Here is a 13,092-nt window from a genome sequence, read left to right on the forward strand (position 1 = left end):
AGCGGAGGCGAATGGATGTTTGCCTGCAGAGCCAACACCTTTGTGTACAGCTCTCGTGCAATCGTTATTAGCTAGTGGATTTGAGGACAGTAATAGTTTTACATGGGACAGACTTGGGAGGCAGAAATACTGTGCTTGACGGCAGATGTGGACCTTGAAGGAAGTTGATTTTGATAGTCCTAGAAAATATAGTATGGAATAATGGAATTAAGAAAGAAAGAAAAGCGAGGTACAGAATGATCTTTGGAAGGAAGTTGTAGAAATCCCACTGCCTGGGATTTTGCCTGCTTACAGCCTCTTATGGTTGTCATCTGTGCACAGAGGAGGAAGCGGTCTGACACTGAGTTTCAGACACAAGGAACTCAGTGGACTTTCCCATCTCATGCAGTTTCTATCCCAGCCTGTTGCAGCATTCTGAACAAAGAGTGTTGCAGCCGACTGCTTCGGGCTCTTCCCACGTTCAAGGCGGCCGGATGGAGTCTTCAGTTTGGCCACACATCTTCTGAGCATCAAACAGAGCACAAAGTGATGGCGCAGGTACGGGCTGTGATGGGCACTTGTGATGTGGGTTACTGCTTTGCTTCACTGTAAAATATTTACTATCCAATAGCTCCAGAAGCATAGCCTCTGCCACACGGCTCCCTATTGCTTGTGACCAACCCCATTTCTGAAAGTTCATGGAGGGGTGAGTGGGGAATAACGTGGGTAGTATTGCACTGAACAGCTACAGTACTGCTATCACATATATTGTTGGAGCGGCGAAATATTTAGAATGTGTATTTATGTGTATTCTCTTCTTGTGAACCACTTTGGTTGAAACCAGTGTTCACTGGAGGTTACGAGCAGTGGAAGAAGTGTGGGGACCTTGAGCAAGCTTCAGGAACTTGGTCACAAACAGCTTCTGTTTCAGCTTAACTCAGCCCTCTCCTTGCATGGCGACCAACTGAAACACACGCAAATTACATCGTGCTAACCCCAGGTTAGGAATGTTCTTGAAGCAAAGATCTCTCGCATGTACAGTTCAAGCTTTTCTTGTGAAAGGTTGTGCAACTTCTGCTGAAGTTGGTGTTATTCCATAATGGTCAGTCTGAGTTTTCTCAGCACAGTGACAGGGAGCTCATTTTGTTGGGGTATGGGCTAACCTCTGCTGAAAGCTCTGTCAGCAGCCTTTCCTGGAAGGAGGCATTGCAATGGCTCAGCTTTAGCCAGCCATTTTCCCCACCATCAGGTGGGTGCTTTGGTGCTCCTCCTGTGCTCTGTGAAGACAGGGCTGACTCGGTGGCTGTTGGTGGTAGTTGGTGCCTGTTTCCCTGTGGGCTGGAGCCGGGCACATGCTAAATTCAAAGTGTTCTATTTCTATTTAGTTACAAGTTGTTTGTTTTTTATTGTTCCTGGAGGAGCATTTCCTGCACTTGCTCCTGCCAGGTGTGGTTTCGCCCTCCAGCTCTGAAGCACACTGGGGTTTGGGTTCAGCTCATGTCACTGCCAGACTTCCAGCAGTGTGGAGCTGCTTCATCTGCTCTAACACAGAGATCACCCTCACAGGCCAGCAGACCAGATGTTTGTTACCATGTGACGATGTGCAGCAGCCAGGGATGCCTGTACCAACCCACCTCTCTCTCCATGCACTGTTCCCCCAGACCATCACCATGCCACCAGTTGCTCCCTGCAGGGCTGGCCTGGAGCCTGTGAACCAGTAAAGATGGTCAGTGGCCTGTTCATGGTGCTACTGGTTGGATCATATGCTCTGAAATTGACGTGGCTTCAAAGCCACCCTCACTTGGTTGGAGCACTCTGCTGTCCTTCACATGGCTGCATTACAGTTTGCTTTTTCCACTCTGTTATGCCCATTTGTGCTTGGCTTCTCGTGTCTACAATGAGATCAGCAGAGTGTGATCTGATCTGACACCTTTAGAAGGATAAACCAACGACTTTTAGCCTTAGATGGGAAGAAATGCAGCCTAGTGTAGCTGTAAGCTCCAGAATGTACCTGGCAGGGTCTCCAGCAGCTGAGTGAGGTGCCCTATGAGGAACTTACAGGTGGGCAGCCTGCCAGCTGCATTTTGGGGGGGGGATTTGTTATTGTTGTTGGGGTTTTCATTCTACCTACCCACGGGGCAGCTGCTCTCCTGCCTGAAGTTGTGTCCTCGTCCTACTGCTGCCCTTAGGGCTCCTGCTGCCCCGAAGGCTCTCTGTGAAGGCTGCCCCGAAGGACTGCCATCACCACATCCTTTGGAATTGCATCTCAGGAGGTCTGCCAGGGCAGATCTTCATGCTGTCAGGTTGTGTTGGGAGCGATGAAGAACTGGACCGGATGCTGCTCTGGCTGCATCCCCGCGCTGCTCAGTGCCTGCAGCTCCAAGCTCTGCTCTGTGTCCCCTGGCCTAAGAGGATTGTGTAGCCTCACAGCTTAAAGTCTGTAATCTGCCATAAACCCCAGAGACATTCTGGCCAATGTGCACTGTGGTAAAACCCACTGTGCCAAAACTGAAGCAGCTCTGACTTCCCAGTTTTTTTCGTCCCTCCCTTGTGCTGTTGCATGGAAGCATCTAGGAATCCCCAGCCAGTTTTGATTTATAGTCCTCACAAAAAACATATATATATATAGTGGCTATAGGTATAATTTCTGCAGCATTTTGGGACTAATTATATGACAGGCTGCTCTCAAAATTCTTCGATGTTGGCTCCTGCAGCCAGTGCTCTCTGCGCTGGCTTCCACCCTGGCTCTGATGGCTGTGCACTGTGGGACCCAGCACGTTGCTGTGGTGCCTCACAGCTTCCCAATGGCAACTGCGGGAGCTGCGGCTGAGTTGTATCAGAAAAAGAGCTGCAAAGCCAGTTCAGATTCCAGCCTGTGCCTTCCTGTGGGTTCAACTCCTTTTATGCAGTCAGTGAATTGTGTGCTACTGTTTCCCTATGGGCTGACGATTTTGTTTTGTTTTGAATGTTCATAGATGCTGCACTGACTGATTATTTTGAAAGCTGCTGCTTGTAAGTTCTTTTCAACTATTGAAATAGGCTATCATCTTGCTTACTGCCTTACTACTGCTCCCATTTTTTGATTAAACTATTGATGACTGTGGATACGCGGGGCTGTGTGGGGCTGTTTGGTTCAGTGCTGTCTGCCTGAGCCCCAGCTGCTCGCCACCAGCAGCAGCAGAGCTCTGTCCTTGCCCTGGGCCACATCCTCGGCCTGGTAGCCATCACCTCGGCTGCCTTCCCCAGAGTGCACCCCTGTACTCAGCACTGGTGAGGCTGCACCTTAAGCACAATGCTCAGTTTTGGGCCCCTCACTGCAAGAAAGACATTGAGGCCCTGGGGATGTCACTGTGCGTAGCACAGGTCTTATGGGGAGTGGCTGGGGGGATCGTTCAGTCTCGAGGCGGCTCGGGAGACCTCACTGCTGTGTACAGCTCCCTGAAAGGAGAACGTGGTGAGGTGGGTGTTGGCCTCTTCTCCCAGGTAGCAGTGATAGAAGGAGAGGGAATGGCCTTAAGTTGCACCAGGGGAGGTTCAGGTTGGATATAAGGGAAAAACTTCTCAGAAAGAGTGGTGAGGCACTGGAATGGGCTGCCCAGGAAGGTGGTGGAGTCACCGCCCCTGGGGGTGTTTGAGAACTGTGTAGATGATGTGGCACTGAGCAACACAGCTAGTGGGCATATGGGGAGGGGCTGGGGTTGGAGTGGGTGATGCCAGTGGTCTTCTGCAACATTAATGGTCCTATAAATCTAAGCCTGGGCGCCCTCCTCCTCCTCTCCTGCTGCACACTTTCTCCTGTCTGTATTTTTGGAGATTTTGCACATCTCACCAGGGACAGGGATGGGTAGGGATGTAACGAGTAGGGAGGGGGCGATCCTAACATGCCGATCTGCCACCTGAGGCCTGGAGGTGACGTGCACCCAGCGCTGCTCACTGCAGGCACCCAGGCAGCCCAAAGGTACTGAGCTGCTCCCAGCAGAGGAAACCCAGGCACTGCAGACAATGTTTATGTTTGATACACATTGCTGTGCTTCACCTGTGCCAGTAGAGCAGCTGGCAGCCTGACTGGGCACAGCCACAGCCTGTCAGCAAAGCGCCTGCCTGGTTTGAAAGGCAGGCAGGCAGGTGTTGGCATCAGGATAGCAATACAGCTGCACTTTGTGTGATGCGCTCTGCCACTGCTGGGACCAAGCGCTGCAGTGGCTGAGGTAATCCAAGGAGCTCTGCTGCTAATGGGCGCTGACCGAATCGCTGTGGCTCTCCCTCAGGGTCCTGCTGACAGCACCATGCAGGGCCAACCTGCAGTCGGTACAGGAGCCCTCCCTGTGCTCACACTGTACAAATACACCCGTTGGCATAGCTGGGCATTCATCAGCCAGAATGTACCAAACCCTCTCTGCAGCAATGGCCGAATTGGCAGTTCGTGCTGTCAGTACATCTGACACAGATATGGCCCCAGGAAGGTTTGTGGAAATAAGACAGATTTGCAATTTAGGCAATTAATTCTTAATTAACTACAGTCCATTTACTTACTTTCCTCCTCATTACTATATTTTCTTGGCAATAATGTCCTGCTGTTTGCCTTCCATTGCTGCAGTGACCCCGACCACCTCCCCGCCTGTGTGAGGCATCTCCACCCCTCCTGCAGCCAAGGAGCAGCAGCAGGAGTGTGGCTCTTGGCCCTTCCTTCTTTCTGAAGCGTTCTCAGCCTTAGCAGCCTGGGCCTCTACAACTCCCAGTTCCCAGTGAAGCTGCTGAGTTGTGTCCTTTTCCATTCTTGCTTGCACAGCAGTGTGCTTTTTCTGTGAGCCCCCATGCCTGTTCATTAGTGCACTTTCAGTAAACACAAGCAAGCTAAGTCTGATTCCACCACAGCTGCACCCAGACGTTAACAGCCACTGTCCAACAATGGGGCTCTAAGTTTTCCAAAAGGTGAGCAGGCTCTTTCACAAACCGTGCGACAATGTCTGCATGGAACTGGGGCCATGCCTCAGTCCTGGAAAGCAATGAAATGTTCGGAGCAAAGCTACCATTGTGGATAGGAGACAAATTGCAGGGCTCCCCTGCGGCTGCTCCAGCCAAGCCAAGCCAAGCTCTCTACTTGGGCAGCTCTTCCAGCTCTCCTCACGTGTAGGGCAGGGCCTGGCTGGTTGCAGTCCCATCCTCATCTGCCAAGAACTGTCATCACCGCAGCACGTGTGGCAAATGAATGCTGCCACATGCACTCATCTTCAGCTTGCAGCACGTGCAGGTAGACAAAGCAGAAAGGCAGCAGACCAACTGAAAACAAACCAGATGTGAGGAGGACTCCAGACAACATAAAACAAGATGAATATGCACAGAAGTAGCAGTACTTCGTAATGCTGCTTTCTGCAGTAAACTTTGAGCCAGAGCCACTGAAGACCAAACACGGAGTACTGACAGCTTAGTGAAAAGAATTTATTAGAAAATGTTAAGCACTACACAAAACTAGTGATTTTTTTCAGTAGACAGCACTCCAGCCTCATGCTACAAACACCGTACAGTAACTCCGGACAGCCACTGTGCTCCTAGGATACATCTTCAGGATGAGACATTCAAGCAGCATGCACAGTGAGACAGTGAGAAGAGCGGAGGGAAAACCCTCCTGGTCTGCCTGAGTTCACAGAAAGTACAGTTCTGTAATCATTTTCCTCATGGCAATCTGGAGCGAATGAGTTCCGGACACCCCAGAGGGCAGGGCTGGGCTCCGCGCTCCCAGCACTCACCTTCAGTATCAGTGCATGCAGGAGTTCAGTACAAGGCTTTCAATAAATAGAAATACAGCTCTCATACCATTTGAACAGAAACGTGACTACGAGGTTCATGTACACGCCTTCATGGGCAGTCACATCAACAGAGACCATACTGCTGTTTGGGAAAAATAGGAGTCTGTGTATTAAGGCAATACGTTTGCTTTTAAAAAAAATTCAGCATAGAAAATTGCAATGAATTGCATATTTTTTTTCTGTCAAGTTCTGAAATATTCTATTGTACAAAGTGAAGTTCCTGATCACATTCCAATCTATCCCGTATTCTTCATGCTGAAATACAGTGGAGCATCACTACAGCCACCAGCCCACCAAGATGGCAGCACTGGCAGCTCACAGCCCAGCAGGAACTGCAGAACAGGATCAGCGAGCCCACGTCCACAGCTCAGGTCCTCCATCATTCCTCCCCCCCCACTTTCCACCTCTCCTTTATAAGAAAAGAAAGACACGTTTACACGGCTCCTGAAAGGAGCTCCATAGTAAGGCTCGACTGTATAAAGATACAAAAAGTCATTAAAATTCCCAAAATCCAAAGTAAAACACAATAAGTACACGTGGTGTGATAAACCAGGGCTGACATTGCAATAATTTGCTACATTTCTCAAAAGTGCTAACCCAGTTTAGCTTCAAACAGCTCAAGAGCTCATACAAATTGCTACCACAGTGTAAAACTGAGTCTTTTGAAAAGTCTAAAACCCGGCTTGACTGTAGAAAACGTATTATATCACTTTCTAATTTACATAGTATTTTTACTTAGGCACACAAAAATAAATATAGACAGTCAAAGGCTTCATTAAGTCTGTAGAAAGTTATAATTAAGCGATAAACATCACTTATTTTTTTTACAGCTGTATCTCCCTTAAGTTCATCTTCAGGCTTCCACAGAAATTACTTAGAGGGTAAGGATGAGCTCTCTGTGAAGAAAAGGTAATTTGGGGAACTACTGGCTATGAAGACAATCTACCAGAACCATCAGCTGATGCTTTGTCTGTTTGCTGGTGAAGCAGCCCCCCAGTAAGGGGATACAGCCTGGCCCAAGGGCAGCGCTGAGCTGGTAGCAGCAGCTCTCCCTGAGGAAAGCATTTCTCTCTGAGTGAGCTCAGAGAAAGCCCTCTTCCATAACCAAATCTGGAAGGATTCCAAGCTGTCTTCCCCCACAGGAGCTTGTATTCATCTCATCAACCCTCACTGCTGCACTCCAAGTTACACCTGCTCTTCATTAGGTGAAAGCATCCTTTTAGCACATTTTATGACTCTCTGCTTTCAGAATGCCTGTGTAACTCCACTGACCTCTCTAGAGAAAGTGCTTGGGGAAGTATAAAAGCCAGTGCACTTAAGGTGGTGCATTTCCAGTGGTGCTCCATGCTCCAGCCCTTAGCTCACAAAGGGAAGCAGTGCACAGCTCAGGTTGGCACCCCTGGCAGCCTCCGATCAGGCAGGAGCCTGGGAACCAACTGCAACTTTCCTTGGTCTTGCTTGAAGAAACCAGGAGTTGGTGTGCCTGAACATGCAGCTCCAGCACAGAAGCTCCCTGTTGCTGTGCTAGCCGAGGGCAGCATTAGGCATGAGCTAAGGTTGTTGGTGTGTGGTGATTGAAGGCATTCAGCACATAAAAATTCATCAAGTTCATCCCACTACCTTGCAACAAATGGAAAAAGTTCACAAACAAAACCAAGCAGCATAACTTTTATTTGGTGTTACAACAGATAGGCAGTGCCCTTGAGTTGGGGCACTGAGTTCTACTGTTCATGATTTTTCTTTTTAAAACCCAACCAGTTCTTCTGTTCAGACAACTCCATGTGCTTTCTATATACACGCTGTGAGCCCTGTGGTCAGCCTGTCCAGTTAGCGCTCAAAGTATCTGTCGAGGCAATACATTATTTCATCTTTGCTATTACCGAGAAATCAAAACAAAAAATTCCCCCTTCATCTGACCAATTAGAGGTACTGTACATCCCTGTTCCAAAAATCAACGTATTCAGACCAATTTCTAATTTAATGCACTGCCATTGAAGACAAAATGCTGTACATCTAAGTATCCACACAATCATACATTCCTAATGATTCTTCTTTACACCTTTTCCTTTTTCAGACATCTGCTCTTCAAAAGGAATAAAGAAGTCGCCCTGCAGCTCTGTATTTCTTCAGAACAAAACATTATCTACTACATGAAAAATAATTTTATCAAAACCAGATTCAAAGCACAGCCGTGTACAATTCTCAGCTAATGGTTCATGATGAAATTGCACTTTGCAGAGAGAACAACACTACAAACTGAAACGACATCATTTCCTTTCACAGGAGACCGCCTCTTCCGCGTTCTTCTTCCGTGAGTGTTTGTATTTGTCTACGTAGGCCCTCACCAGATTGGCCACTTTGGCAGAATTAACTTCTCCGCTCTTGCTATGACAAACCTACAACAGTTTTAAAGGAAAAAAAAGCTTGAAATAGTTGCAATCAGCCCTCACTGCACAGTATTTGTTTTCCCAGCACCCCAGGGCTTCAACACCTCCGTGGAAAGCGCCAAAACTTCACCAATAACCATTTCCCAACTCCTGCTGAACTCCTCCAAACAATAAGTGAGCTCTGATCCCACGAGCTGGATAAGTGAATGCAGAAAGGTCATTTTAATTTCCCTGTTCTCCCTCGCAACAACTACGAGCTGCTCCCACATGGTCAGAAAATCCAACCCAAGCCAACCTCAATTGGAACACACGCAGTTCATGCTTTAATAACAGATATCACTTACTTTATCTACAGCTTTCCGCACAATTTCTTTATATTCTTCCTTAGTGATGTCTTTATTTTGGTAGAAAGGTTTAATTGCCAGTTTGACTTCTTGTGCTGCTTTTTCTTGAATTAGCAATTTCTGACAAATAAAAAACAAACCCACAAACAGGAGCATTATTTTTTCAATGCCTACATATGAATTTATCAATCACAACATTTATCAGACAGAAGTTACTACAGAGGACTAAAAAAACTATGCTCCCCTCACTCAAATTCCAGCACTTGTGAGAGCTGCCTGTGTTTATTAAGAATGGAATGTTGTCCCACAGCAATTACAGAAATATTTGTAACAGAGATGCTTTAAATAAGACTGCATGACAAGGAGACACATCTGCTGGTTGGTTACAGCCCAGAGCTGTCACAGAGTATCACACAGATGACAGGATGAGGTGCATTAAGGGATATACACAGGAGGTGCTACCATAGCTTCAGTATATAAAAAATTTATATATTGCATATGTTTATGCATATTACACATGCACACATGTAGATCTATAAATACAGACACTGTGAACTTGCCTGGTCCTTCTTTGAGCTATCTGCACTGGCTTCCACTGTTACACTTGCTTTGTTTTCTCCCAACTGCACAGCTGCATTAGAGCCCTTGATGTGACTCGATGACGTCGTGTTGCCAGAAGTTGGTCCCTGAACAGTTCCCACGTTTCCCAGGACTGCTGCTGGTGCAGGCAAGGCTGGAGTGCTCATGTTATTACTTACATGAGCAGCATTTGGAACACCCTGTTTTTAAAAGGTTATTGGTAGTTAAAACATTCTCATGCCGAAGGATAATGTACCCTTCCACCTGTTTCAGCAGCTACTGAAAAAGCATCAATACCACATGCTTTGGTTCATCAGGTCATTTGCACACTTCATTATTCTGGAAAATATGCAAATAATAACAAATCTACTCAAAAGAAAAAAAAGTAAAACTTGAAAAGTAAGGCATCCGCATCATTAATGCTACAGTAGCTGGATTCTGGCTCTCATAGAGATCCCAAGTGACAAAGTACTCTGCAAACAGGCATGGATGGCCTTAATCATTTTGAAGGAACCTTATGGCTACAGAACCTCTTTATTTGTCACTGGAGTGAAAAGGAGGTCCCTATTTTGTACCTGAGATTAACATTAAAAAAAAAAATCACGCCCAGTGAGGCTGTGGATGCCCCCTCTCTGGAAGCTCTCAAGGCCAGGCTGGATGGGGCTTTGAGCAACCTGATCTCAAGGGAGGTGTCCCTGCCTGTAGCAGGGGGTTGGAACCAGGTGATCTTAAAGGACCCTTCCACCCCAAACCATTCTGTGATTCTATGACTCTATGATAATGATGCTGCTTTGAAAGTATTTATTTTCATGTTCATTACCAGCTTGAACTTCTACAGGAATGTCAAACGTGTCACCACCCACTGTCTACTCAAGGCTAGGGATGAAATGCTGCTCCTTGAAGCACCTGTATCTATTCTTAAGGAAGAGCCATTGACTGTGCATTTCCAGACATCACCAAAGGGCACCATGAGCACTGCTGATAGAGAACAGCAACAGATAAACCAATGGCTTTCCTAAGAAATACCTGCATGTTGGGATAATACACAATCTTTACAAAGCTTTGCCTACTGCTCCACTAGACAGTAAGTTTCACAGTGGTTCACAAAACGCGTTCTGGCTTCTTGTGTTTCGGTGATTAAGTGTATTAAAATATTTTCACAGTTGGAAATTCAATTACAGACAGCACAAGTGAAACCAACAAATAATCTACAGGCATTTTAGTTCAAATAGCACCTTGCTGTTTCACTGTTCGAGCATCTCATATGGCCTGTAACCCCACTCAGTATTTCCCACGGAACTTTTCTTTCTGAATACATGAATGGTTAACAGCAGCATTCTTTTAACATTATTATGTTAAGAATTTATCAATACATGCCAAATTTTCAGGTATTAATGAAAACAGGTTTAGAAATCATTGTTCTAGAACATCCTTTTCTAACTGTAATGCAGGGCAAAGCATTTTAGGTTAGAGCAGGTGGCCTGCAACAGAAGGGAAGGACAAACCTCAGTGAAGCCCTTAAGAACCATATATATATGTATATATATACACATATATATACACACACACACACACACACCACACAGACCTCCTTCCACGGCCATTCACTGTCTTGGAAGCTGCTCATTTTCCTTTCCCTGATACAAAAGTTCTTAATATGAACAGCTGTCTACAAGAGGACTTAATGTACACAAAGGATGTTTTAAGCTATCTTGGAAGGCACAAAAAGGTCACAGTCTGATCTGCCCAAGCACAGCAGAGTTTTTGAAACTTGAGTAATAAAACAAAAGTTAGGTCTCAAACAGGGCAACCAGCAGCAGGAGAATCTTGCAAGAAGGGATAAGTAAAACCTACCAAAGAAAGCCTGAAAATTATGAACAAAAAGGCTCAAAAGATTAAACAGAACAGAAAATGTGGTGGCGCTCAGGGTGGTTGAGCTGCTGAGACAGTGACAGTTGGAGAATGGAAGCGTGGAACAAATCGATGCCATGAAGTATTTGATAACTTCCCTCTGCTCATACAGCAAACCAAGGGATTAGCACTGCAACAAAGGGGTTGAGGTTACTTTCTACATGATGCAGGCATCACCAAAGCTAGAAATAATAACTTTGAAGGAGAAAAAGGCAATGGACAATATAGAAGCATTTTCAGTGTTCCATTACCACCTAGAACATCTCACTACCACAAACAAAACAATTGTGGTGCTGTGTTATTATTTAAAAGCTACAGTCCCCTAACAACTCAAATTCTCATGGATACTTAAAATCTGATGTGGAGTGAGAGAAGACAGGCAAGAGAGAAAGAAACTGCAAGTATAAGTTTACCAAGTAGGTAGCATTACATTTAAGAAACCCTTAAGGATGTTACTGCAATAGTGCTCTTCCCATGGCTTCTGATAAAGCATACCTGCAATTGTTTTCCATCTTGCTGTGAAGCAATGTAGTTGACTTGTTGAGATGGTGGGGGTGGAGGTGGAGGCGGAGGCAATCCCTGAGACAAATTAGTGGGAGCAGCTACCTGCATGAGAGGCACTCCGGTATGGAGATGGATGGGCACTGGAGGGGGGATGTTAAAAGGATTTCGTTGCATATTCATCATAGGAGGAGGGACACCCATGGGATATGGAAACATATTCATAGGCTGGTGCTGTGCATTCACTTGCGGCATTACATTCATTTGTTGCTGCATCATATTTACTGGTAACTGAGAACCATCACTTTGCTGGTTGCCTTGGTCTTTGAGGTTTGGATCTATCAGAAGAAAAAAAAAAAAGACAGTATATGAAGTAGAAAATCTGTATTTTCTAAAGTAAAGCGTGGAACGAGGTGTCCAAAATCTTCATTAAGTACAGAGTTCCAAAAAGAGTTCTCTATTTGAGTATTTCACAGATAGTGCATCACATTGCTATACAGCACTCATCACAGACACATCACTGAGCTAAGGGCTAGTTTCCGAGTCTAAAAAAAGGTCACCTTGTTATGCAGGTCTGCATTTTGAATTCCCATCACTCTAATTGTTCCCACAGCTCAGCCAATACATTATTCCATCACAACGAAACAAAAATCCTCCCCAGAAGAACAGAAAGACAACAGAACCTGTTTAGTTTTCATGCTATTGGATACGTTACTTTTTGCTCTCCTTTGTCCATGCACTGTCAACCAATTCTGAAAGATGCCAATACTCAGAAGATTATTAGAAAGCCCTGTGATGGTGCAACAGGTAAAGCCTAGAAGTAAAAATAACCTCTCGGGGGTGATACTCCTAAAAATGACTTCACTTTTTCAACCTTACCTTCAACAGCAGATAAAAAGTTTCAGTGTAAGGTATAAGCAGTGAGCCTTTTAAGAAGTCAAGCAGCGAGGTCTGAGCTAAGGACAAGGGATTCTAAATCTAGACCCATTTCTCATTCCCTCAGAATCCCTTCCCTGAGGAATCCTTTCAGCTCATTCAAAGGGATCAGCATTTAAGCCCTGATGCTTCACTCTGGTCCAACCCTCCTTATACAAGGCCAGCTACAGCATGTTGCCCAGGACCAGGTCATGATACCAATCAAGTGTGTTTCATCCAGCTTTGAGAGAGCACTCTCACCTGGAGCTCAGATTCAAAAAAAAAAAAAAAAGATTAGTATGACTAAACTATGGAAAATAATGTCTGCAAAATCACGACACTTGCAATTAAAGGTTTGATGTATTTTCCTGTAGCAAACTGAAGGTTGACAAAGTTCCCTCAAAATAAGAAGCCTTTGATGAAGTTGCCTCTGAAAAGAACACCACTGCTGGCATATAAGATAAAAATGGATAAAAACCAAAGGCAAAGCCACATGACAATAGGAAAGGGCAAGTTCCTTCAGGTTGCCTTCAGAGCTGGACTCTGTGATTTTTGAATACAATTTACATCTACCATTTACTTCAGAATGTTAATGATCTGTGGATAACTTATTAGCAGGCAGATGCTAAAAGTGACCACGAACAGGATGCTTTCAGCCAAGAAGATTTA

The 13,092-nt window shown here is 45.6% G+C and overlaps 1 protein-coding gene across 6 annotated transcripts in view; it reads right to left on the reverse strand.

Moving 5' to 3' along the window:
* Window positions 1-7,438: 7,438 nt before the first annotated feature.
* The window catches only part of SCAF11 (SR-related CTD associated factor 11), a 39,074-nt gene continuing 33,420 nt past the window's right edge, over window positions 7,439-13,092 (reverse strand). For all 6 annotated transcript variants that reach the window (XM_042815501.1, XM_042815500.1, XM_042815495.1 and 3 more), the window contains 4 exons: window positions 11,503-11,846; window positions 9,078-9,296; window positions 8,518-8,637; window positions 7,439-8,182 (listed from right to left, as the gene is read on the reverse strand). In XM_042815501.1, the coding sequence (XP_042671435.1) occupies window positions 8,054-8,182; window positions 8,518-8,637; window positions 9,078-9,296; window positions 11,503-11,846 (812 nt within the window). In that variant the 3' untranslated portion in view covers window positions 7,439-8,053. The remainder of the gene's footprint in view (window positions 8,183-8,517; window positions 8,638-9,077; window positions 9,297-11,502; window positions 11,847-13,092) is intronic.

The sequence above is a fragment of the Centrocercus urophasianus genome, unplaced genomic scaffold, assembly GCF_019232065.1.
Source record: "Centrocercus urophasianus isolate 14NV4802_14NV808 unplaced genomic scaffold, USGS_Curo_1.0 seq_15, whole genome shotgun sequence".
Classification (NCBI taxonomy): domain Eukaryota; kingdom Metazoa; phylum Chordata; class Aves; order Galliformes; family Phasianidae; genus Centrocercus; species Centrocercus urophasianus.